A 26,810-nucleotide genomic window follows, 5' to 3' on the forward strand; every position below is an offset into this window, starting at 1 on the left:
TTGGTTGGTTCGTTGGTTCATTGGTTGGTTGGTTCATTGGTTGGTTGGTTGGTTGGTTGGTTGGTTCGTTGGTTCATTGGTTGGTTGGTTGGTTGGTTTGTTGGTTCATTGGTTGGTTGGTTGGTTCATTGGTTGGTTGGTTGATTGGTTGGTTGGTTGATTGATTGGTTGGTTGGTTGGTTGGTTGGTTCATTGGTTGGTTGGTTGGTTCATCGGTTGGTTGGTTGATTTGTTGGTTCATTGGTTGGTTGGTTGGTTGGTTGATTGGTTGGTTCATTGGTTGGCTTGGTTGGTTGGTTGGTTGGCTTGGTTGGTTGATTGGTTGGTTTGTTGGTTGATTGATTGGTTGGTTCATTGGTTGGTTGATTCGTTGGTTGGTTGGTTGGTTGGCTTGGTTGGTTGGCTTGGTTGGTTGGCTTGGTTGGTTGGCTTGGTTGGTTGGCTTGGTTGGTTGGTTGGTTAGATGGTTTGCAACTTTATAGTCAAAGTCTATGACTGTCTCTGCATGGCTTGTATCAGCTCTCAGTTCTCTGCTATTGGTCTGAGTCTGTTTCCCTGCCAATACCTTGCTGTTTCTATCACTATCGCTCAGTAGTATAACTTGAAATCAGGTTTGGTGATGATAACTACTACACTAGTCTTTTTGCCCAGGGTTGCTATGGCTCACTGGGGTCCTTTATGCTTCTGTACGAGTTTTAATTGAGTTTTTTTCCCCTGTAAAGAATGATGTTGGTATTTTATTGGACATTGAATCTATAGATCATCTTTGGTAGGTCAGTCATTTTAACAAGAGAAAGGCTTCTGACCCATGAGCACGGGAGAGCCTCTCTACCTTCTAGTGTCTTCGTACCTTTCCTCCTCCTGTGATTCAACGGTTTCGTTGTGCATGGCTCTCGCTTCTCCTGTTAGATTTGTTCTATATTTTTGAGATTATTTCCTGGTTTCTTTCAGGTATTATTCGTTTACATCACTCATATGTAGGGAGGTTGCTGACTTGGGGGTATATAATTTTGTATCCTGGTAACTTTACTTTTCTGGTAGAGTCTTTAGGGTCTCTAATGTGTTAAATCATGGAATTTGCAAATACATAAATCTGACTTCTTCCTTTTCTCTTTGTGTCCTTTTGATTTCCTTCTCTTCTGTTGCTCTGGGTAAATTTCAAGCATCGTATTTAACAAGAGACGGTGGGCACCTCTGTCTTGTTCCTGATTTTGGTGCCTTTTCTCCAGTTGGCATCATATGGCTTTCCTTCATAGTAGACACCCTTTGTTCTGTCTCCTCCATCCCGAGCCTCCTGCAGGCTTTATAGTAAAAAGACATTGGGTTTTGACAAAAGCTTTTATGGCATCCATTGATATGATTTCTGTCCCTGAGCACATTGTTTGAGATATTAGACTTATTGATTCCCATATGGTGAATGGCCTCTGCTTCTCTATAATGAAGCTAACTTCCTCACTGTAAGTAATCACCTTGGTATGTCCTTGAATTCAGGTCACAACTATTTTATTGAGTTTTTAAGGAGCCTGGTCTAGGATTTTCTGTTTTGTTGTGTCTTTCTTTGGCTTGGGTGTCAGCACACTGCTACTTTTGTGTGTGGTGTGCATTTTGCACACAACCATAGGAATGGATTCTCTCTTTCTACCTAATGTGCGTCCCGGGCATCCAACCCAGGTATCAGGCTCAGAAGAAAACACTTTACCCACTGAGCCATCTCATCAGCCCAGGTTTGGCTTAGTCTTGTTTTTCTAGGTCCTGCGGGACACCACTCATTCATTCATTCATTCATTCATTCATTCATTTGAGGTCATTCTAACTTTTAATGTAGGTACTTATAACTGTGAACCTTCCTCTTAGGACTACTTCCATTGTACCCTAAGGGATATGTATGATCAGTGTGTATTTATTCAATTCTTTTCTTTTTTTTTTTTTTTTTTTTTTTTGGAGCTGGGGACCGAACCCAGGGTCTTGTGCTTGCTAGGCAAGCGCTCTACCACTGAGCTAAATCCCCAACCCCGTATTTATTCAATTCTAAGATTTCTTTTTCCTTCTTGGCATCTTCATTATCCTACAGTGTGTTGTTTAATATCCATGAGTTTGTGGGTTTTCTATAGTTTCTGTTTTGATTGATGTCTAACTTTATCCCGCTGTGGTCAGGCAGAATACAAGAAGTTATTTCCATCATCCTATATTTCCTGAGACTTGCTTTATGTCCTAATACATAATTAATTTTAGAGAAAATTCTATGGGCTACTGAGAAGAATGGGTATCCTGCAATGTTTTGGTGGAACGTTTTCATAGATGTCTGTTAAATCCACTTGCTCTGTAATGTCATTTAATTCTGTTGTTTCTTTGTGTATTCCTTTTCGATCTGGATGAGCTATTTATTGGTGGGAGTGGGGCACTGAAGTCACTCACCGTTGCTGTGTTGGGACTCATCAATGACTTTATATCTAGAAGAAAGATTACCTACATTAAAACAACAACAACAACAACAACAAAGTCAAACCAATGATCTAACTCCTGATGTACAAATCCTAATACAGAAGCCTAAGTAACACGGAAACACAAGACATAACATCGCCTCCACAAACTACCAGTCCCAGAGAAGTGGCCCCAGTGAGGGTGACTGAGACAAAGTACCAGACAAAGAGTTCAAAATTGTAATCTTAAATACATTCAGAGAAATGAAAGAGAACGTGAATACACTCCAGGATCAACCCAGGAGAACACAAGCTACAGTCCTAACTATTAGTATTGAGATGATAGAGAACGAGTAGAGGCAGGACTAGAAGGGACAAAGGAGGCGGAGGGGTGGGGGTAGATAAAAGTCAATTTATAAAAGGAGAAAAGTAAAGATATCTTGTCTGATATTGTAGAACGGTCCCATCTTTGAAGGAGCTGAGCACAGAGGCCCTGCAGATCAGGCCAGATTATGTTTGGGAGGAGAGGGGAAAGGGTAGGGGCGAGTAGATCACAGGATGAAGCCAAGGCAATCTGCTCACATGGCACTGGAGATTAAATAAATCTAGGCTTGATGTAGAAGGAAAGACAGCTGCCTAGAAATAGAGGTTCCGAGAACTGACTGAGCCAACGATTGTCGAATTCCGTCTAGACTCTCCCAGTCCCTAGAACCCTGTCTCACCTCCTGGACGTCCTTTGCTATGAATGCTCCCGTTCTCCCTGCTCAGTCTTCCTATGAGTGATCAGATGACAGGCACCATCCTGGTCAGTGCTTCACGATGCAGTCTCAGGAGCTGGTCCCACCTCTATAATTCCCCTCAGGGCACCAGTTATGAATGCTGGCTCTGGCCCTGTGCAGCTCTCATCACTGTCCTGTGTGCTGCTTGGAGTGGTGGTGAACGTTCTCGTGAACACTTTGGTTCCCACCAGACTTTCTGCTACCTGAATGCTCTGCAGATCTGACACAGAGCTTCTTTTCCTGCATCACAGTGTCCTCGTTGTCAGTTTTCAGAATGCAGTCTCATACCACTTGCTGGGCGTTTCTCATTGTGATTCATTGAGGGTTTGGGGGCCACTTCTCTGGGACTGGTAGTTTGTGGAGAAGATGGGTTGTCTTGTCTTTCTGTGTTACTTAGGTTTTTGTATTGGAATTTGTACACCAAGCATTAGATCACTGGTTGATTTTTTTAAAAAATATTTCTTCTAGATATAAAGTCATAAATGAGTCCCAACACAGCAATGGTGAATGACTTCAGTGCCCCCAAACTCTTTAAAGTGGCATTTCCCTTCTCTGTGGTCTGCCAGTACGGAGCATCCAGCACCAAGAGGTTTCCCACAGCATTCCCTGAAAATGCTTCTGCCGTGTGTGTGTGTGTGTGTGTGTGTGTGTGTGTGTGTGTGTGTGTGTGTGTGTCCGTGTCCATCTCCCTAGCTGTTAAGTGCTCCTTTTCTTAATTCCCTGGAGGCTCTCATAGACTATCCCTGGGTATCACCTGACATCTTGTGTCTCCCTCAGTTCCTTACGAAATCAAGTTTGTAAGACAAATCATGCCTCAGTTTCCCAACCATCCTCCAGGGTCTGGGTAAAAGCTGTGTGGAATTGTCAGGGAGACCTGCGTTCCAATTCTAGTCAACCACTTGCATTCTGTGTCACCTGAGCAAACGGTCCCTCAACTGTGTTGCTGCTACTCAGATATCGTGATCTGTCAGCATCGAGTGAGTGCTTCATTTATTAATATTAAACAGCTTTGCCCTGGATGCATACCTACTTCGTATCAGCGGCATCAAGAGGCCCACTAGGATACAGGGGTGGGCAATTTTAACAAGAACCTTGCCGCCATAAAACGCTATCGATCTGGTGGGGGGAAAATATCACCAATTGCATGACCACAGAAGAGGCAGTGATGACAAATGTGGGAGGCAGCTGGGACCAGTGTAGTGTCCTTCCCAGTGCTTTAACTCTGCACCTCTCTTTCAGGTACCTGGAAGGAAATCATTTAACGGCGGTGCCCAAAGAATTGTCCACCTTCCGACAGCTGACACTAATGTAAGGAGCCTGCCACCAGCCAGGCATTTGTTTCTCCTTCCTGGGGTGGTTTAGGGCAGGACTGTAGAGACTAAGAGAGAACAGTGCTTCAGCAGATGTAACAGTTCTCAACCTGCATGCCTGCAGGGTGCAGGGAGAGGCAGCTAGCTGGAGAGAAACATGGAGCCAGTCCATGGGAGACAAGAAGGGTTCTTTCACAATTAAAGCCAGAGGCCCACTAAGGAAAAGTCCCAGAAAGCTTCCATTTGGTCCCCATTCTTATTCTCCAGAAACCAGCATCTCTGCGAACATTTCTCAAACTCAGGTCTATGGACATCTGAGGCCAGATATCTATTGGTTAGGCGACTTGTCGTAATTATTATGAGACACCCAGCAGTGACCTTGGCCTCTACGAGATGCTAGTAGCACTTCACCCAATAGCAACCGCCAAAAAGGTCTGTAGACATTATCAAATATCATGGCAGAACAAGAGTGCCCTGTTGAGAACCACTGCCCTGCTGAGGAGAATTGCCCAGGGAGAATCCATCCATACTATTGCCATACACAGGTACAACATTTAAGCCAAAATATAGAAGCTGGGCACACCGGCTCCAGCCTGGTCTACAGACTTAAGTTCCAGGATAGCAGGGCTACACAGAGAAGCCCTGACTTAGGGGGAAAAAAAATGACCAAGGGAAGAAACATACTAAATAAGGAGAAGCTGTTTTCTTATGTGTGTGCTTTGTTAGCATAGAATGTATGACTAGGCATGCAAATGAAGGATTTAATCACTGAATGAGTAAATAAATGGATGAATGGGTGGGCAACGACAGTGCGAATAGAAAAATGAAGATTTGGATCAACGTGTGCGTAGGTAAATGGATGATGGATGGATGGGAGGGGGATAAGCGGACAGATGAGAAAGTGAGTAGATAGATGTGAGAATGGGTAGGCATACAGATGGGTATGTGGAGGTGAGCAGGTGTATGTGGGTAGATGGACAGATAAGTGAGTGCGTGGAGAGATGGACGAATGAGTGTGTGTGTGGATGAATGGGTTGGTTGATAGGTGCCACACTCGTGTGATGGTCAGTTGTGGGCTCCCACTGGTGCTGCTAACAGTATCGAATTTCCTTTCTGTTTCACTTCCATCTAGTGACCTGAGCAACAACAGCATCAGTATGCTGACCAATCACACCTTCAGCAACATGTCCCACCTCTCCACACTGTGAGTATGACGGCATTTCCCCCGTTAACCTGCGCGGGAATGGCCATCTAGTCTGGAGCCCCAGTCCTAGGTACCTTGTCCCAGTGGCCCTCAAGGCTTTGGCTGTCCCACTGGAAGGCAGGCCTTAGTCATCGGGAGATGCCAAATGGAGAGATAGAGGCCTGGCAGATGGAGGAACGGGAAGCTAATTACCTCTGAAGAGGGCTGTCTGTGGAATGCCTTCTGGGATACATGCGTGTTCTTTCCCAGTGGAGGGTTTCCTACACAATTATATTTTGCTCAGACCCATTTATTTCCCATTAGCTCTGCACGTTGTAAGCACACACCATTTGACAATGGAGGGAGGTGGCAAGGAAAGCTGATTAGAGAGCCAGTCTGCTGTGGAACTCGGGGGGTGGGAGGTGGGGTTGGGGTGGGGGTGAGCTAAGGAGCTTTATGGAGTAGCAGGAGGTTTCTCTTCCCTCTATTACGTTACCTTTGTCAATATATTAAATCAGAGACATTGGAGGAAACATTTGCTTTGATGGGTCCATTGTGTAAAGAGTGCACAGTAAGAACAGGGGCCTCCCTGTTTTCCTTTCCACAGGATCCTGAGCTACAACCGGCTGAGATGCATCCCGGTCCATGCCTTCAACGGGCTAAGGTCACTCCGAGTGCTGTAAGTCACTGGGCCTGGGGTCAGCTTATACAGTAGTGGGTAACAGCATGAGGTGCACAGAGCTCTCCCCTTCATGCTGCCCTTTGGGTATGGCCCATTCGTTGCCACCCAGCCACCCTTATTTACTCAGTGGGGTAAAGGGAATGTGCTTCGAGTCAGCCATTCTGGAGGTCCAGCACCCTGCCACTCAGGAGCCTTTAGCCAAGCCCTCACCCCTCAAGTCTGCACCTTGTTGGATATCAGATAGGTTGCCCACCTCCCCACCCCATGACTAGGGACCAAGGCTACACTAACGGGCCCTCCCCCTTCCTTGTGAGCACAGAGTAGGGCTCTGTGATGAGCGGGGTGCTCACAGGTGCTCCCTCTGGCTTCAGAAGGGTGAACACCTCTGCAAGGACCTAAGGTCCCAAGCTTGAAGCCCAGGAGCCGTGCAAGCTTGAAAGGTTGGTTTATAACATTCTTGTTCAAAAACCAAAAGTATCAGAGCCGGATATGATGACACAAGCGTAATTCCAGTCCTTAGGAGGCTGAGGCAGGAAGAACATGAGTTCAAACCCAGCCTAGACTAGTTCGTGACTTTGAGTCTAGCCTGGACTACTTAACTCCTGACTCAAAAAGAAAAAAAAAATGGAAGTTTTAATAAGTTGCCAGCCTTTAAGTATCACCAACGAATCCTGATTTACACATTCTCTTGGGACAGCAAGAGCCCTGGTCACACCTGAGCTCTTCTCGCTTGTTTGCAGACTGTATGCTCTGTAGCCTCCAGACACATGCGCACACCCAGAGGAGCTGCACACTAAGGCAAGAGGGGCTGCAGAACCCTCCTGATTCCCAAGCACGGCTCTGCCCCACCCTCCCTGTGTGTCTTCTCAATCAAATGGTGGTGCTAATTGCCTTCCAGAATCATAGGAGGATTAAATGAGATGCTGTGTCGGAAGCTCACAGCACAGCTCTGGCTACTGCGGGAGGACACAATGCTGCTCCAACCCTAGCTCTAACTTGCATAACTTTTTGCCTTGCACTCTTTTATTGATAAAGAAAGATGGCTTATTCCTCTGACCGTTACCTTTGAGGGATCTCCTCCTGATAGTGATGTCACCCCACTCTTAAAGCCTGTCATTAAGAGCATAAGAGCAACCCCATATTTGAGAGGGTGAGGCCTGGCCATTCCTTCTCCTGCAAGAGTACCGTGAGCTTGAGAGGATGATGCCCATTTTAGAGATAGGGAAACTGAGACCTGGGTGAAGAAGTAACTAGCCAAATCTACTAGTCATGAGGTGGCTGAGTCCAGCCTCTTGCCTCAGTGCTATCAACAAACAGCACCCAGCAACCTGGTCCAACTCCAGAGGCTCTGGGATGATGTGATTTATTAAGACCTGCAAAACACCCATGTCAGCGACAGCTCCCGCCACATGTCATCCGCGCTGTTATTAAAAATCAATTCTCCGGGGGCAAAGAAGTGCCTGAGCTGACAGTGTGCAATCTGTTACTGTCACTTACCTGTTATCCACTTTCTCCGGGGACTTTGGGAATGGAAACATCAGCGAAACCATTTCCTTGTTTCCAAATGAATACAGTGGTGAATAGGTCTCATCCAGCCAGCCCAAAGCCAGACCAGCTCCCCCTTACGCTGCCTGCTGGCCCCTGTCCATCCCAGCTCCCAATCTGCCATCCGTTTCAATCTGATGCTTCTAGGGATAAGTTAGATGGCAGGAAACAGAACTGCCAGTTTTAATTGAATCTCTGTGCATGGGTTCAAGACTGGGAGTCACTCTGATGGGAATAATTCAAAGAATCTGAAAGAAAGAAATAGGTTTTCCCTGTCCATCTGTTTCCCAGGGGTGTTTACAGCCTGCCAGGGGCTCCCTCCCTGTGTGTCCTACCGCCATCACAGGATCATAGGAATACACACCTACATTCAGTGAGAGGGAGCTTGCTTCTTGAGTTAATAGTCAGAAGGCTTTTTAGTATGATCATTCTAGAATCAGTTGGTCTTGGGGATAAAACCAATCTTAGAGCCTTTCTTTCACTCCAACCAAACACCTCAGTGGGGAGCCACCATTTTCTGCATAAGGACCAATTCAGGAAAAATAACAACATTTATGGGCTACATTTTTATGATATTTGTATCCTTTCTCCTCGTAATTGCACATGTAGGAATTTACGCTACAGAAAAACCCAAGATGAGGGAAAGGTTCTATAAATCTGGCTCTTTGTTGCATTGTTATTTTTAACCTAAATTTTAAATATTACCTACCGGGACACCAATGGGGAGACATGTAAAGAGATTATGACCCAGCCAGTCAATGAAGTGCAGTTATTAAAAGAGATAAAGTTGAAAACTAGGCGCAGTGTGGGAAAGGGCTGACTATTTAGCCATTGTGTGGGAAAGGAAACTTAATTATATCTTGTAAACATTGACACCGATGAACAGAGACTAAAGAGAACAAGGTTTCCAATACCATCAGCTCCATCAGCTCCGTAACAAGTAGGCAAAGGTAGGCAGGGATGGAGACTGCTACATAGTAACAATCTGGGAGTGGAGCAAAAGGTAGGGCTTCTGTTTGTTCTTTTAAGCATTGTATTGATTCGTGTGTATAACTCTGGGTGCATATATGCTGCAGCATGCATGTGGAGGTCAGAGGACACCTTGGGTACTGGTTCTCCACATGAGGTAGATTATCCTCTTGTTGATGGCTTGCTCACAGGCCCTTGAGCTTCCAGGGATTCTCTTGTCTCTGTATCCCATCCTGCTATAAGAGAGAAGGGATGACAGATATGTGCTACGGCTGGCTCTAAGTGGGTTCTGGGTATCTGGACTCAGGTACCTACCCACTTTTATACGCAAGTGCCTTGCCCAGTGAGCCTCCTCCCTGGCCCCAGGTAAGTTTGTTTTCAATCCGGAATTGCATTAGCTGTAATGACAGTTAAGTGTTGGTATATTCTCCTCGAGTTTCTGAAGGATTTTATTATGATGGTGAAATCTTCAAAAAGAATGAGAGTACCATAAATGATGCTGTTTGGCACAAAAGAGGAGGACAAGCATGAAAGTTTAGCCATAGATAAAACTCAGCAAGGCTGTGGAAAAACAATAAGAGACCTGGAGGTGATGCGTGCGTGCGTGCGTGTATTGGTGAGTGCAGCTGAATACATGTCAGAAACCAAGACAGGGTCGGTCAGGAGCCCAAGTACAAAAATGCTTTCTCCACTTCACTTACGATGTAAAAGAGCTAGCAAGAACATTCTTGTGGGCATTTTGTCCTTCTTTGGGGATCTTTGCACTCTTAGAGATCTTTGCCCCACACAGAGTCACATGCCTTGTGTGTGTGTGGTCTTAAATGTCACTCCCTAACCCCACACGGGGGCACCTGGAATCAGTTAGGACAGGGAGGGCTGCCTCAGTGTGTACTGAAGGAAAGACTGGGGTATCGTTCGTCACCCTTCAGATCCTTAGCTTCTTATCCTTGAAATAAAACTACACTGTTGATACCCATGAGGAGCTAAAGACAGCCTGAAGCCCTCTTATGATGTCCCCATGAAAGGCTCCAGATGCTCTTGGTTTGGTGACCTTACCAAGAGGGGTTTCACTGCCTCACCAGAGAGCCAGCCTACCTCTGACAGCCTTGGCCATTAGCAAATGCTGGTGGTGGGCTGAAAGGTGGTCCTGGGGGCCTCCAGTCCGTGGCATGGGCTCACTTCTTGAAAACTAAGCCAAATGTAAAGACAGAAATTCAGCAGGAACTTCCCAACAAAGAGAAGGCCTTAGAGATGTTCCTCTCTAAACCGGTCCCCTCAGAGATGGAGAGAGAGACATGTAGTTGCCTGTTCACTTTCTAACGCCTTCAGTGAACAAGCCACAGTGACGCCCTGGGAGCTGGGTGCAGGCAGTAAGTGAGACACAATTGCTGACCTCTGAAGAGGGGAGGCTGACAAGCTGACAACCATTTGCAACCCGGGTGACACCTGCCTTTCTCGTGACTCTGAGGAAGGACAGCCCTGTCTGGAATGTCACCGGTGGTGTTTGTTTGTTAAGCCTTCACTATGCACTGCCCAAGGAATGAGGACTTTTGTATTATGATCATAGTTTTCCCCCTATGAAGAACATGCCTCTATTTATCCCCATTGCACTTACAAGTAAACTGAGGCCATAAGTGGCTTTGCCTAAGATAATACAGTGGGGATTTGAACCCAGTACTTTCTGCTCGCCAAGTCAGTCCTTCACTTACGTTTCCGAGGCTGAGATGAAGAAGCCAGTGAGCCTCACCTAAGGAGAGGACAGACTGAAGAACATCCCAGAGGGTGACAGTGACCTTAAAATCAAGGAAAAGCTTGGAGGCTGGAGAGTTGACTCTGGGTGAGAGCGTTTGCTGCTCTTCCACAGGACTGGGGCTCTGTTCTCAGCACGCACGTCAAGCAGCCCACCGCGGCCAATAACTGCAGCTCTAGGGCCTCCAGCCCCCTTCTGGACTGAAGACTTTTTTTGAAAGGACAAGTGTGTTTGGAGGTTCACAGGAACTAACAAGTGTGGCTGCGGGGCAGATTTCATGTTAGAAGCAAGAGTATGGCCGAGTCACCACGAGGATGCACAGAACCAAAGCCAGAACTCATGTCTCAGGGTTCCTGACCTGCGGCCTTCCTACCTCCCTCCCAGCCTCTGTTTTACCTGTCTTTATTCTCAGGCCTCTCCTTCTCTACTTGCAGAATGGGGCATTGTTGGTTATTACCTGAAGTGTTTCCACCCTTACCCAGAGAAGCTTCAACAAGAATTAAAAGGTTGTGATTTGGGGGGATTGTGAGGAGGTAGGGAGAGCAAGCTGAAGTGGAAAGATCTGGGAGGAGTCGGAAGGAAGGGGGGAACTGATAGAAATATATGGTGCACTCTGTCTTGCCTCCGGCTCAGAAATGGAGGTGTGTGGCTCACTACTGCCTTAAACTCGGTGGAAAAATATAATTACAGGCTTCTACTTTGTATGAGCAATGCCTTGAGAGGACTGCCCTCAAAAATAAATCCAAGAACGAAGCAGGGTAGTTGTGGCCATGCACTGGGTCCTACAGCATCTGGATCTTTATAAGTGTTGAACCCTCTCTGCCCTCACATCTGGCTTATCAGATAATAAGTAGTGCTATATATAATGGGGCCCTTCCTGACCAGTGGAGAGGAGGTCAGCTCAACGCACCTTAGACACTTAAAAAGTATACATCCCTCAAACAAATGAGCTCAGGGTAGGCAGAGGCTCCGTGACTAAGAGCAGACAACACACTGGAGACAGAGACCCTTGCCCCTCAGCCCTCTCTCACAGATGGGTTTCCCTCACAGGCGTGGTTTGCTTACCACTCCTCGTTCTGACCTGCAGAACATCGTGCAAAGTAGGGAGGTTTCGTTCTAGTGGCTTTGCAGTCAGCAAAATGAAGCCTCCCCTCACTTCTGAGTTCCAGAGGGGGCCTTAGGGGTGTCTGTCTCTCATTAGCCCTCTGTCCCTCTGAAGGTGTGAGTGTCCCTGTACTGGAACGATAATGGAGAGAAGGTGTTGAGAGACTTGGATGTGTACATGTATGTATACAGGATGCATGAGGCCGGATGGCTGAAGCCTATACCTCTTCAATGGAGAGGGGCAGCTGCGTAGGCAGTAGGGTACTATGACAATCTCAGGGGGGTAACAAATGCTGTTGGAGACACAGTGAGCCCAGACGTCAGACAGTGATCTGAACCAAAGTTGCTGTTAGACGTTGGGTGTAATGTTGGGTTTCAGTCTCCTCTGTGGGAGGAGTGTAATCTTCCTGCATGGCAAAATGTTCCTGAGAAGCTCGGTGATGACTGTGGGTCTCTCTGATGGATTTGGGCCTCCCGTTCTCATGGGAACTCCAGGGACAGACCCTTCTGTGCTTCGGGAGAGAAAGGGGAGCAAGAGACATTGGACCAGGGATGGGAGCAAGTCATGCCAGCATGACAAAGCACAATACGTGGAAGACATACATCAGTCTATGAGGCAGAGAGATACCTGAGTTTTAGGCTAGCCTGGTCTACAAAGCAAGTCCCAGGACAGCCAGGAATACAAACCCTGTCTCAGAGGGGAGGGAGGGAGGGAAGGAGAGAGAGAGAGAGAGAGAGAGAGAGAGAGAGAGAGAGAGAGAGAGAGAGAGAGAGAGAGAGAGAGTGTGTTGGGGACCAGACCCAGCAAGAATTCAGATAGTTTCTGCCATCTCTTTGCAAACTATGAGCACCTGGACCATGGTTAGTAACAAGGGGCAGGTAATTTCCATGCTGCTCTAATGATTCCATCATCTGCATCTGACAGTTCCTAGTTGTCCCTTTAGCACACCCTAGAGCAGTGGTTTTCATATTGCTAACGCTGAGACCCTTTAATACAGTTCCTCATGTTGCGGGGACCCCCAACCATAAAATAATTTCATTGCGACTTCGTAACTGTAACTTTGCATAATTGCTATGAATCATAATGTAAATAACTGATATGCAAGATATCTGATCTGCCACCCCTGTTAAAGGGTCGGTTGATACCCCAAGGTGTCTTGACCCACAGATTGAGAATCATTGCCCTAGAATGAGGGAGGACAGGCCCCTGGCCCTTTACTAAGGGCATTGGAAGAGCAGAGAGCCTCAAGTCAAGTTCACTTCCAGGGAGGGAGGTGTACAGGAGAAGAGAGGCACCCGAGAAGGCACGTGCACCCACTTCTCTGCCATCATCGAGGGTGGTGATTTACATCCTCAAGTCCTTCCTTGGGGCCCAATCCAGGACCAAGAGCCTGCAGCATAAGCGGACTGCGTCTCAGTTGTCCTTGTCAAGCATAGCCCATTGGTCTGCAGTTCTGGAAACCTCAGCATCTCAGCTCATAACAACTGGGAGCAGGACTCAAAGATATCACAGTCAAAGCTCTGTTGGGTTCCTCCATGTTTCTCTAGTAGAGCTTCATGACCCTGGGGTAGGCCGCCTCGTTCAGAACTGATCTACCATGGATATGCCAAACAGCAGGCAACAGTGAAGGCATCCGAGTCAATAGCAGGCTGAGGCCAGTGGGAAGCAGGGAGAATGATTCTGCTAAGCACACTGGGAAGAGATGTGGTGAGCACTGCCTGGAGGACCACTCTTCCCAGCTGTCCCAGTCCCCCCCCCCGCCCCCCGCAAGTAAAGGACAGCTAGCACCTGACAAATCACACCAAGAATGGGCTGGCATGGGGGTGACAGTAGAGGACTGTCTAAGGAGGAAGGAGAATTCTAGATCATTGGCTCTCAACCTTCCTAACACTGCAACCCTTTAATACAGCTCCCAGGTTATGGTGACCCCCTCCCCCAACCATATAATTATTTTCTTTGCTACTTCATAACTGTAATTTTTGCTACTGTTGTGAGTCATAATGTAAACATTTTTAGCAATTGCCTAGGGGGTCTGAGAACATCTGGTCTAGCGTGCAGTTCTGCATGTACAAGGCCCTGGGTATTCTACAGGAGAAGGGAGATTGGGCCCTTACGGAAAGCAATAGGAGAAACCCCTAGCCCTTTCCTCATGAACTGTAACCTTTGGAATCTCAGGTCCCACCCTGGACCCAGATATAGATCGGACTCAGAAAAGTGAAGTTTTTACTCCCTTATTAGCATATACTATCCACACATAGCACTGGGTTCCGTTGTGACATTTCCAAGCATGTCCATAACATGTCCCCATTTTCTTGTCTGCTTACCACTCTCACTGGTCACCTCCCTCTTCCCCCACCAACCTCTAATTCCATGTCACTTTAGTTGTTCGTGTGATACAATGACTCGTTACTGACAGGAACAAAGTAGTTCCTTGGAGTTATTGAAAGGAGCATAGATGTGAGGGGTTTTTTAAATACTTCTAGATTTTTATTTTTTTTATTTTATGTGTATTGGTGTCTTGCCTGCCTATATGTCTGTGTGCCACACGTGTGAGTTATGGACAGTAGTGAGCTGGGAATCAAACCTAGTTTCTCTGGAAGAACAATCAGTGCTCCTAACTACTGAACCATCTCTACAGCCCCTAAAGCTGAGGAGTTTTTGTTTTTGTTTTAAACAGGAGCGCGAGTGCTCTGCCATTGTAGAAAATGTTTCTCCCTCTCCCAGAAACCAGATCATCATGGAGGGATGGAGTCTCGAGAGCCCTTCCTAACTCTTAATGGCATATAAATCCTCAAGGAGGGATGGAGCCCCCATCCCCACCCTGCCCATCTAGACAGAAAGTTGACGGGTCCAGTCAGTCTTGTTCAGATCTTATACAAGAAATCATAGGTGCTTTGAAGCCAAGAATGTGTCAGCCAGATCCTGTCCAGAAGTTAACCACCTCCCCCACCTTCCTGCAGTTCTTAGGAATTTTCTACCCTCTCACAGATTTCCCCAAGCCATAGAAGGGGTTATATGGATGTCCATTTGCGTCCGAGCACTCAATGGCCACTTACGCTCAGCACCCTGGTAGTCGTGTCTCGACAGTTACCACCAGGCAGTACAAAAAGAAGTTTCTCTGGCCAGTTGCAGCAGTGACACTAAACTATAAGCATGGTTATCTAGAAGGCACTTGAATGGATCTGTCATGTCCACTTACAAACAACAAACAAACAAACAAAACACACCACAGTAGTGGGTTTCTCCATGACCTCTCCTGCGTGGGGTTTTGGCCAGATTTATATTACCAGACTTGAATTCCAGTGAGGATCAAACCTCAGTTCTAAGTAGAGCCTGGTCAACTCTCCCCCAACCCCCAACTGACTTGCTATTTCGCCTGTGGGCACAGGATGCCTGGCCAGTCAGTTCTCTAAAGCATAAAGTCAACAGTTGTCTCCCTGATAGCAGCCAAAATAGGAGCGAATGACACCATGAGAGCTAACCACTGGGGAGGGAGCTTCCAGCTCAGTTCCATTTTCTCTTCTGTATGCTCTGAGCCCAGAGCACACGGTGTCTCGAACAATAAAGGCTTCTCGCCTAATTCTGATGGGCAGATACCTGTGTTGTTTAGGGTGTTTGGGGCCCCCAAACACTAGGACTTTCACTTAGTAACCTGTGGCTTCTAGGAGCCAGTTAGTACCTCCCACATGTGCTACCTCCCTTCAGTCTAATTTTTGAAAGTAAGTAAATGTGAGGTGACCGTATGACTTTTTCATACATCTTTAGTTTGGGTTGATCTTCCCACCATCTTCTTCTCTCCCATATCCCCGCCCCTCCCCCCCCCCCCGTTTTTCCTGCCATCCACCAGTTAGCACTTAGAAAAATCCTTGACTCTTTTCTGCATAGTCTAAAACATGTACAAGACAATCCGACTGCTGGTCATTCTCATTGGACAATTCAGAAAACTAAGGCTCAAGAGATAATAAGCCATTTTCCCCAAGGCCGTCCTCTGGTAATTGGCAGAGTCAGAGTCTGAAAGCAAATGACCTGGCACCACAGCAGATGGATTAGCCACTATCGGAATACAGAACAGAGAGCATTAGCCACAGCTGATCAAGCACAGAACATCGTCTCTGGACCTCTGATGGTTCCATTAGGTAAATGTGGCTCTCGGATTTTCAGGTGTGGAAACTGAGGCCCAGAAAAGCAGCTTAGCCCCCGAACCTCCCCCAGGGTCACAGAGTTGGGAGACCCATCCTCTTCCCTGCCAAGCCCCTCAACCCCTCCGCCCTGCTGCTGCTCTAGACGGAGCAATGCCGGTGCCCCCCTCAGGAATGGCAGCGACGGTGGCAACTGACATCACGAGCTGTGGGGCTCTGGGAACCACAGGTGGGCCGGGTGAGAATGGTGGGCTCCCTGGGGTCACTTTCTAACCTGTGCCTTCTTCCTCAGAACCCTCCATGGCAATGACATTTCCAGTGTTCCTGAAGGCTCCTTCAATGATCTGACGTCCCTCTCCCACCTGTAAGTGGCCCCCTTTCTTAAGGGGCATTGGCTCAAAACAGAGCGTGATAAAGGTGTCAGTCATCACTCCGTGTATATTCTGTCCTCGTGTTAGGCATTTGGCCCTCCATAGGCACAGGGGACTGGCTCCAGGAGCCCCAGTTACCCACAAATGCCAAGTCACTTACGTACAGTGAGGAGGCGCATGCGTACAATTCTCCTGTGGGCTCAAATAGTCTCTGGGCTACTTAAGACACCTGGGGCAATTGTAAATGCTTTGTAAATAATGGTTATACTATACTGAGTGTAGAATAAGGGCCACCAAAAAATGGGTTTAATGTATCCATTACATATGAAACTTTTTTTTTCATTTTATTTTTGAGATTTTTATTAGAGTTCAGTGGAAAACAGACTGATAAATATATGTATATATGTATGCATGTATCTATCTATGTATATATGTATACATATACATAGATATATAATAAATTAATATACATAATAATATAATATAATAATACATAATAAATAATTAATATTAAATAATTAATGAAACTTTTAAAAATTACTTCTGGCCCACAGTTGGTTGGGTGTGCAAATAGGAAACCTGAGATTCAGGAAAATGAAAGGGGGCTCATTTTGAGATACTGTATTCAAACCGTACACAAGGTTTTATTTCAGAAGACTTCAAAGGCTTCTATCCCGCCAAACAGTTCAAACCCCTACTATACCCTAAACACTTTTGATGAATTATCTTCTATATTTTTTTACGGCGTTAAGGCGTTAAGGCGCTTTATTCCTTCATATATAGGATGAAATTCAGACTTAGGAAGTTAAAGAATTTTGCCTGAGGCTGCACAGCCAGCAGGAAGCCAGCCCCTCCATGTTTTCCTTGACTCCAGTGGGCGTATTCTCAACCACGCTGCATCCCTTCCTTATTCTACTCAAGGAAATTGAGACCCTAAATGATGGGTGACTACCTAAAAGCTACCCATCAAGCCAATGAGACTATGGAGTAGCGCTCAGTCCCCTGACTCCCAGCCAGCCCTCTTTCCCTAGCTAGTACTCTCGGGTAGTGTTTCTGGGTACCTAGCTCAGTTGGTAAGACGGTAAGACTGTAGTCCTCCCCTGTAGAGAGTTTAGTTATGTTCATGTTGTGTGCATAGGCTACAGTATCGACATGTATGCATTCCATAAATCAAACGTAGAAATGGTAGAGAATAGGACTTTTTTTAAAAAATGAATTGTACTGTTTTCTTCCCAATCACTTTGGAGAAATTTGGGGGTAAGCTCTATCTCACCCCCAAATCTTCAGCCTCATTGACTGGAAGCTGCTTCCTGAATCTGGATCTTTGGAAGCTTTGAAGAACAAATCTAACAGACCCTTTGCTTGAGAGCCACATGAGAAGGTGGCCAAGGCCTGGAGGAGAGTTAAGGACAGAACTTTCCAGAGCAGTGAGAAGAAAGCCTCAGAGTGGGAAGTCACTTAGGTGGGGATGGAACATCTACTGAATTGGAAATAGACTCTGGGAACTTTGATTTTTTTTTCTCCCCTTAGTGGAGATGTCTTTTAGCCTGCACACCAGAGTCCCCTCATTTAGTTTTCAAACCTTGAGTTTTCAGAAAGCCACAGAGGGGCAGCCTGTGGGCCAGGCCTAACTTCCTCTTCTGCCTTCCAGGGCCCTGGGAACCAACCCTCTCCACTGTGACTGCAGTCTGCGTTGGTTATCAGAGTGGATAAAGGCTGGGTACAAGGAGCCTGGCATTGCCAGATGCAGTAGCCCCGAGTCCATGGCAGACAGACTCCTGCTCACCACCCCCACCCACAGGTTCCAGTGCAAAGGTAGGTGTTGTCTGCCCACCACATCTCTGCCCTCACAGGATCTGCTGAGCACATGTGGCTTGTAAAAACACAGCTTATCTCATGCATATAACACAGATATACTAATGTATAAATATATATATTATCTCTACTTATAACACATTATAAATGATGTATACAAAGTTGTTACATTGTGTTGTTTAGGGACTAATGACCCAGTACATGATTAGTATGGGTACAGTTTTGTTTCAGGTATTTATGGTCTGTATTTGGCTGAGATGTGGGATCTGCTTGTGAGAGATCCATGGATATAGAGGCTGATTATTCGCTGGCTCCTTCTCCATACATTGTCTGTAGCTGAGAGCATCTCTAACCTTCCTTACCCAGTAATATTATCATTCCCATTGCACTGCCTCGAGATTCTTGTGTATGTGATTTTTAATAATTTTTACACTTATTTGTTTCTCTCTCTCTCGTATGTGTGTGTGTGTTGGGTGTTGTGTGTGTTTGTGTTGTGTATGTATGTGTTGGGTGGTGTGTGTGTGTTATGTATGTATGTGGTGTGTGTGTGGGTGTGTGTGTGTTGGGTGTTGTGTGTGGGGGTGTGTGGGTGTTGGGTGTTGTGTGTGTGTGTGTGTTGTATATGTATGTGTTGGGTGTTGTGTATGTATGTGGTGTGTGTGTGTGTGTATACACATGCAAACACATACCCAGTACAGTGTACACATGAAGGTCAGAAGATCACTTGTGAGAACTGGTTATGTCCTTTCACCATGTGGACCCAGAGACTGAACTCAGGTCCTCAGGCTTTGTGGCAAGTGCCTTCACCCACTGAGTCATCTTGTCCTAGTACATGTGACTTTTATTGACTCATTATAACAATCCACTCCTGAGTTTTCACATGGCAGGGCCTAACTTAACAAGTTTTTATTCATCGTTTTACTTAACATATTAACATATTATTCAATTTTTTTCTGGGTCAGATTAACTCTCCAACATTTTTATGGGTAGATATCTATAACACCCTCACGGTAAATATATAGAGCAGCTAAGCCTTAAAGAGGTGGAATGAACTCTCCCCAGTTGGTGATGTGGAGGGTCAAACCCAGAGCCTTGCTCATCTTGACAAGCATCTCCCACTGAGCCACATCTGTATCCCAAACTAATTCATAAGTACACAGCAATAGGACCCGGACTCTTCCTAACACTAGAACATGGGCTTCTGACCCTCACAGTGCTACTGTGTTCTACCACAGCCTACTCAACTATTTCTTGGTTGAAAAATCTTCACAGTGTTTCCATTTTTCCTCTCATGGCAAATGCATGAAGGTGTTTCTCTGTTTAACATTGTATCCTTAGATAAGAGTCAGAGACTCAAAATGATGGGCTGGAAATATGTTGTCTTCAGTTTGCAGACTCGATTTCCAAAGTGGGTGATAATGGACGTGGGCTCCCATTAGTGCCCCCCTGAGCATCCTTTTCTTAGAGAACCAGGTTCCTTTGTCTTACTCTATAGTCAAGAGTATCTATTTTATCTGCCCTTAATTTTGACGCATACTGAATTTAATTTCAGAACCTATCTTGCATCTGCATTGAGTGTTCGTCTGTTAATGCCCTTTTCTCATCTCTGAGAATCTCAATGTTCGGTTTTTATTTCCCCTTTAAAACTGCACAGTGTCCCGTGTGGCTGCTGAAAGCAGAAAACATTCCATTGATTTAAAGCTAATTTTAACTTCCTACTTCCTGTTTCTGAGACATCTGATCTGATACTAGAGGGACTCGAATAGCCCTGGAATAGTGGTGCTCAATCTTGACAGGAGTCACCTGCAGAGCTTTAAAAATCACTACTCAGGGGCAGTTCTTGTAACTGGGTAGAACTGCCTAATGTGTAAAGTTGGGATGGGTCCCCAGTTCTTGAAAAATAACATTGGTTCTGGGTCCGACGATCTCTGTTTGAGTTACCACTCTAGGCGTGGGATTTAGGCTGGTTCTGACTTGTCCTTGTGTGTCAAGAGAAATCTCTGTGCCCCAGGAAGCCCTCAGTCAGAGGCAAGCATGTGCAGGTGGTTCCTCTCATTCTGCTGTGAGCCCAAATTGGACCTATTGGTTTCAGAGCTCTCTGGAGCCATTCTGTTCATCTGCCTACAAATGGTCACTCAGAGTGACTCTTGACTCATCTCCAGATTGAGGACTGTTAGCTCAAGGATAGTTAAAAGTTATGATATTAAACAGAGCATAGATAGATAGATAGATAGATAGATAGATAGATAGATAGATAGATGATAGATAGATAGATAGATAGATAGATAGATAGATAGATAGATAGATCCATGACTCATGCTCAAAGCTATCTACAGCAGTAGGCATAGTCCCCTTATGCAAAGATTCATGGGGACCATGACCTCCTTCCAGCCCTTACCAAACGAAAAACAAGACACAGTTAAAACTTCCCTGGGTGACAAAGGCAAAGAGCTCCCATCAGCATCTTTCTGTGTGACACCATCACCACTAAGGTCGTGAAGAAAGGACTCTCCATGTGTGCCTTGGCATCCGTCCTTGGCTGTTCTATGGGAAAATGGCTTGGCAGGGGCAAAGAAGGAGAAGGTCGAAACAGAGGCTGTGCTGAGAACGTCCTGGAACAGAAGATACGCAGGAGGGTTCTAATTATGGTGCATTGTTTGCAGATTAGCACCCAAATCGGATCAGGCTAATTACAGTAATTGATTTGACTGCAGAAGTGCTTCTGTATAATGTCCCGCTGAGATTCTTACTCACTGGACAGTCATTGAATTAATGGGACTCTCTCCAGGTGGATGTACGCCTTCAAGAGAGCCAGAGATGGGAGGGAGCCAGAGCAGAGGGGAAGGGACGGGAGTTAGCCTACTCAGAGGGCTGCCACCCACTCTCTGGTTTTGTTACTCAGGGCCAGTGGACATTAACATCGTGGCCAAGTGCAACGCCTGCCTCTCTAGCCCATGCAAGAACAACAGCACTTGCAGCCAGGATCCGGTGGAGCAGTACCGCTGTACCTGCCCTTACAGCTACAAGGTAAGGCAGGAGGCCCTGCCCACCACTCATGTCCAGATTCTTCTTTTGTCCTGGCTGCAGGGAGAGGCCCCATGCAGCTAGCTGAAGCTCTGTAGAGTAGCCGGGATGACGCTACAATTCACTGTGACCCACCCCCGCCAAGGGACATTCGCCAACCACATCTCTAGTCTCCTCCAAATTGTCTAAGGCTGCCCACCAGACAGCCATCTTGGCTGGGATACTCTGAGATGAGAAGGAAATGCTACCTGTGTGGGTTGTTTTGTTTTGCTGTGAGTCACACAGAGATTGCAACCCAGGTAATTAAAAAAAAATGCCCTCTGAGAAAAGGCATCCCTTGAACCCAGTATCCTGACTGCCTTTTCAGAGAATACAGGGATTAGGGACTCAAAGACTCAATGGTCTGGGGCTTCTGAGGCCACCCACATAGTTGGCAAACTCAACAAAAAGGTGGAGACTACCAGTTCTCTCATCCATTGTACCAGAAACCCAGGCTACTTCCAAGACAATCTTTTCCCCCAGCACAGTCCAGAAGTTAGATTGTGCCCCTACTAATATGTGTAGACTACGTGTCATGCTCTCTGCTTGGCGTCAGGTTCACTCGTTCTCCCAGCAAACCTATGAACAAGGCCTATTTTATAAGCATGCAAACCGAGCTTCCATAGATTTGGGATTAAAACTCAAGCCCATACAGTCCCAAGGCCAATGTCCTTTACCCTGAAGAGGTTCCTGAATAGCTGACCCCTCTTTCAGTGCCTCACTGGGATCAGCAAAGGTGCGACTCAATGCTCTTCCATAGGGTCTGGATGCGCTGGACAAGCCAAGAGTCCAGGGTATCCCGTAGCCCATCTTGTGCACCATCTGCACAGGCTGAGTGACAGGAACACAGCATCCTCATCCATCTTCACGGGACTGTGCCTGGAACAAGCTTCAGAGTGCAGTTTCTAGGGAACAGCTACCTGGTGGCTTTCTCAGCTACTGTCTGGCTGCTAGCAGACGGTGTCAGAGTGCCACCTATCGGCCTGGAGCAAGAAAGCCCAAGGATTCCTTTTAAAACCATCTGTCCCCAAAACCTTAAATGTAGCCTAGAGCCCAAGCACAGAGACTGAGAGTGAGATAATTCAGGCACGAATCCACTGAACCCTGTGCGTATGCGTTCAGTGGAGGGGAAGGAGTCCCAGGCTCTGGAATTACAGAGAAGCCATGTGTAGACTGCAGCCTTGCCATGTGCGAGGTGTAGGTCAATGACCAGTGACTTCGCCTCAGGCTTCTCATCCGGATGCCAGGATGCATCCCACAGGTTGGAAGGAATAGATGTATAACCAGTCACGTGTGCAGTATGGCTAGGAAAGGACCCACTGTATGGGAAGCACTTGATAAGCTGACACAGTCCTATCTTTGCCTTCCCTCTTGCAAGCTGCCCTGCCCCTCATAAGTGGAGCGAGAGATTAGCCTATGGTACTGCTGCTTTCTTTTGGGACTCGGTTCACAAGTGTCAAGGATTTTCATCCACGTTGCTATGCTGCCTTGGGAAACTGGAGATTTCTAAGGGTGCACAGCCATTGCTGTTGGTCTTATGCAAGGCCTGAATGAAGTAATTGGGAGTGTATTATCTCACACAGCGTGCTTAGTCATCCCCAAGACATTATCCTCATCCTTCTCCTCACTTGAAAGGTCAACTGAGATTTGTAAATACAAGTGCTTACCCACAGTCCACCACTCACAAAGCACAGAAGCTAAAGACAGAAATCCTGGTCTTCCCTAGTGAAGGACTCTCCCTACAGCTCACCCTTCCACCTGTAAGAGGAAACTCTCTCTCTCTCTCTCTCTCTCTCTCTCTCTCTCTCGCTCTCTCGCTCTCTCGCTCTCTCGCTCTCTCGCTCTCTCGCTCTCTCGCCGAGCTGTAACAAGTCTAAAAACACATCACGTGCACTTCATCTACCTCGGTGCCAGGCTCAGTAAATATGCCACGTGGCTAACAATCTTGCCACTATTCTGGGATTTAGGAAAGTAAAATATGTCTGATTCTTTCCCTGCCACTGGGCTTCATGCACACATGTTCGGTGGCTCTGAGTAATACTTCCCATGCCTGCCTGTGCCTAGGAATCTTATTAAGATGTAGGTTCTGATTTGTGAGAGCTGGGGTCAGGCCTGAGACGGTATACATTTAACAAGCTCCCAAGGGCTTTCAGGGCTACTAGTCCAAGGGCCACACTTTTACAAGGTTCCTGAGTGGTTCCCCTGCCTCATCTGACACAGAGATTCCAATGAGGGAGCTGCTCAAAGCCTAGATTCTGTCAGAGAGGGGACATGGGGTGGGACAGAGAACAGAGGGAAGAGGACCAAGGAACATCCCAGTTCCCGTAGATTTGAACAAAATGCAGCAGAAGATAATTGAATTGGGCTAATTAGGCACACATTGGAAATGGCGACTGCTTTTCAAGGACACATAAGTGACAGAGATCTTCATCTCCAGTCCCAATTACTATATTCTCAAGGAGTGGAAATGCCTCCTAGATTTCTGTGCTCTGCCTAAAGGTCTAAAAGAGATCCTACGTACCACACCACGTGGGTGTGGGGTGGAGAGTCTGCCCAGGCCAAGGAAGCGGCACTCTGCAAGACCATGAGAGTAGACAGGCCAGATTATAGGCAGGGTTGGAGGCGGTGGTCCCACTGTGTCCTTTCTGAGGTTCTCTTACTCTGTTCTCATAATTATCTCTGTAGTACCACCATCTCCCATGCATGCATCCCTGAACTTTCTAGCATACTCAGCCCTGCCTTAGGCCAGTCATGGTCATCACTGCCGCTTCCTTTACAGGGCTGCATCACCTGGGGGGTATCTTGCAGGCAATGTGATTTACAAGGGTAGTTCATTCCCCCTCAGGGCAGATGGAGATTGAGCATCCTTATATGAAGTGCTCGAGACCAGAAGCCACTCGGATTTCAGGTGTCTCTGGATCTTAGACATATGCATACTAAAATATCTTGGGGCTGGGGGACCTGAGGTGTGGGTCTCAGAACCCATGAAAAAGCCAAGCATCATGATGCTAACTTATCATCTCAGAACTGGGCATTGGAAGCAGGCGTATGAGGAGAGCTTGTTGACCAACCAGCCTAGACAAGTGGTCAAGACTCAGGTCCCAGTAAGAGACGGTCCATTGAGTTAGCTCAGTGGGCACTTACTGCTCAAGCCTAGTGACATGAGTTGGATATCTAGAACCCATTGCTACTAAGAGACATTGTGACCAAGGCAACTTTTACAAAGGACAGCATTTATTTAGGGCTGGCTTACCGTTTCAGAGGTTCAGTCCATTATCATCATGGCGGGAAACATGGGAGCACCCAGGCAGGCATGGTGCTTGAGGAGCCAAGATTTCTACATCTCGATCCAAAGGTAGCCAGGAGGAAACTGTCCTCTGCAGGCAACTAGGAAGAGAGTATCTTCCTCGCTGGACAGAACCTGAGCATCGGAAGCCTCAAAGTCCACACAGTGACACACTTCCTCCAACAAGGTTGCACCTATTTCAATAAGGTCACACCCTCCTAAGAGTGCCACTCCTGTGAGCCAAGCATTCAAACACATAGGGCCAAACATTGTAAAGGAGGAAGAAAAGGACAAACTCCACAAAGTTATCCTATCCACTAACCTCCACATTCACACTGTGGCATATACTGTACACACACACACGTACACACACACACACATGTACACACACGTACACATACACACATGCACACACATGTACACACACACACACACACACACACACACACACACACAAAGATATTCAGAAAATAGAACCTAAATCTAATAATGAAATTAGCCTGTTTCATATATTACACATAGCCTGTCATTTTAGGTAATTTTACTATACCCTCATTTTGATCATGACCTGAAGTTGAGGGTAGAATTTTCCACTTGGGGTGGAATTTTCCACTTCTGGTGATCTGTCAGCACCCAATTGTGTTGCTGTACTTTGGATTCCTGGATTAAGCATACTCCACCTCACTCCCACTTCACGGAACTTAAAAACAAAGTCAACGAGAACCAGTTGTTTCCTTACGGCATGTAGCAGCCTGCCTATACTCAGCGCCAATCCACTCCCCTCCAGAGCCTAGGTTTTTAGAGGAACGGACGGACCAAATGGTCCAGCATAGGTGCCTGGTGCCGAATTTGTACTCAGCTGTCTAGGCTCATCTGTTGGCCGCCTGTTCCCCTAACTGCTATGAAGTCTCAGGCCTCTTTCCTCCTTTTCCAAGTCTGCCTTCCCTATCTGTTTAAAGGGGGCGTGATGATGATTGTACCAATCTCACAGTGTTCTTGGGAACATTATATGTGATCATGAATATGAAACGCTTAGCTTGAAGCCTGGGGTGGAAAACGTGCTCAATACCGTGAGTGAGAATTCCTATTACCCTTTCCATTCCAGACGGTGACTTTCAGAAAGCGGGCCCTGAGTCACTGTGGCTTGGGGGGAAAGCCAGATAGCTCCTCAAAGCACACATTTCCTCTCACTCTCCCCTCTCAGAAACCTCTGCACAGGGCATGGACTCACATAAAGAGCCAGACAGGCAGGGACTCTGCCTTCCAGCTCCTGGAGAGGGGCCAGAGGCTCCAGCAGGCAAGAGAGTAGGAGGATACATCTGGGCCCACAGTGGAGGCTCTCTTGGCCTAATGCCTCGGGCTCAACTGGCAGTAAGCACACAGCCAGGAACCCCCCAGTCCCATGCATAGACACTGTCCCAGTCGTAGACACTGGCAGCAACAGAAGTCGGGACAGGCTCTTCTCAGACAGATGGTGAGCAGGTGGTGGTGGCAGTGGGAAGGCTCCCATGATCACTCTGGCCTGGCATGTACTCAAGTCACTGAACCCATGGCTCAAAATTCTATACAGCAGATACCGCCCCAGGCCTGGTGCTACTAAAGTCCTATGGCTTGCATGTTCCAAGAGAGTACAGGACCCATGTCCCAAGTTATAGGGTTTGTGTCCCAGGAGAGAAACAGGAGCCATGGGGGCGAGAAGCTCCCTGGGAAGTTAGGGTTAGTGTCTACAGTCTGAGCCTTGGGGTCGCCCACTCAGAACCTTTGTCCTTGTTCCTTCTCCCTGGCGTAATCATCCCCACCTGCCATTCACTGACTCCTTCTCAGCTCATACCTACCCTGAAGAGGAACCTGGTACAATGGAACTCTACTCCTAACTCCAAACTGTTGCAGTTCTTAGTCTGCCCTGGCCTTGGACTCTCCTTTGGAACTTCAGAACAAATGCAGACACCAAAGCTGTACTACAAACCAACCAGTCGAGGAGGCAGTGAGGGGTGGGGGGAAATGTCCCTTTATAGAACGCAGGTCTATGGGCTATACCTTAGCTCTCCCTGCTCGTGGCATGGATGATATTTAAACCTCAGTAACAGAAATGGCAAGACTGTCTGCTAGCTTTTACAGAACGCCTACTGTGTGCCAAGTGTGTTATATAACGCACAATGCTTCCTTCTGTGAAACCTCCCGAGTAATTCTCATAGCAACTCTGTCAGAGGGTAAAGGCTTGTGCCCGTTATCTGCCAAGAAGAGGGGGAGCGGGAATCGAAAACTCACCTGGACTCCCAGCCCATACCCATGCCCTGCAGCTTAGGACAGAGAAGCCTGTGAACTAGGGAACTGGTCATAAAGGAGCCTGAACTCTGCCCTCTCAACACGACCTCCCCTTCTCGTGAGGAGTG

At 46.9% G+C, this 26,810-nt stretch overlaps 1 protein-coding gene across 1 annotated transcript in view; it reads left to right on the top strand.

Annotated features, from left to right (window-relative positions):
* The window catches only part of Slit3 (slit guidance ligand 3), a 584,776-nt gene that overhangs the window by 522,735 nt on the left and 35,231 nt on the right, over positions 1 to 26,810 (top strand). The window contains 6 exon segments of the mRNA NM_031321.1: positions 4,439 to 4,507; positions 5,642 to 5,713; positions 6,300 to 6,371; positions 16,175 to 16,246; positions 17,905 to 18,068; positions 20,971 to 21,095. Coding sequence (NP_112611.1) covers positions 4,439 to 4,507; positions 5,642 to 5,713; positions 6,300 to 6,371; positions 16,175 to 16,246; positions 17,905 to 18,068; positions 20,971 to 21,095 — 574 coding nt within the window.

The sequence above is a fragment of the Rattus norvegicus genome, chromosome 10 (assembly GCF_036323735.1).
Source record: "Rattus norvegicus strain BN/NHsdMcwi chromosome 10, GRCr8, whole genome shotgun sequence".
NCBI lineage: Eukaryota > Metazoa > Chordata > Mammalia > Rodentia > Muridae > Rattus > Rattus norvegicus.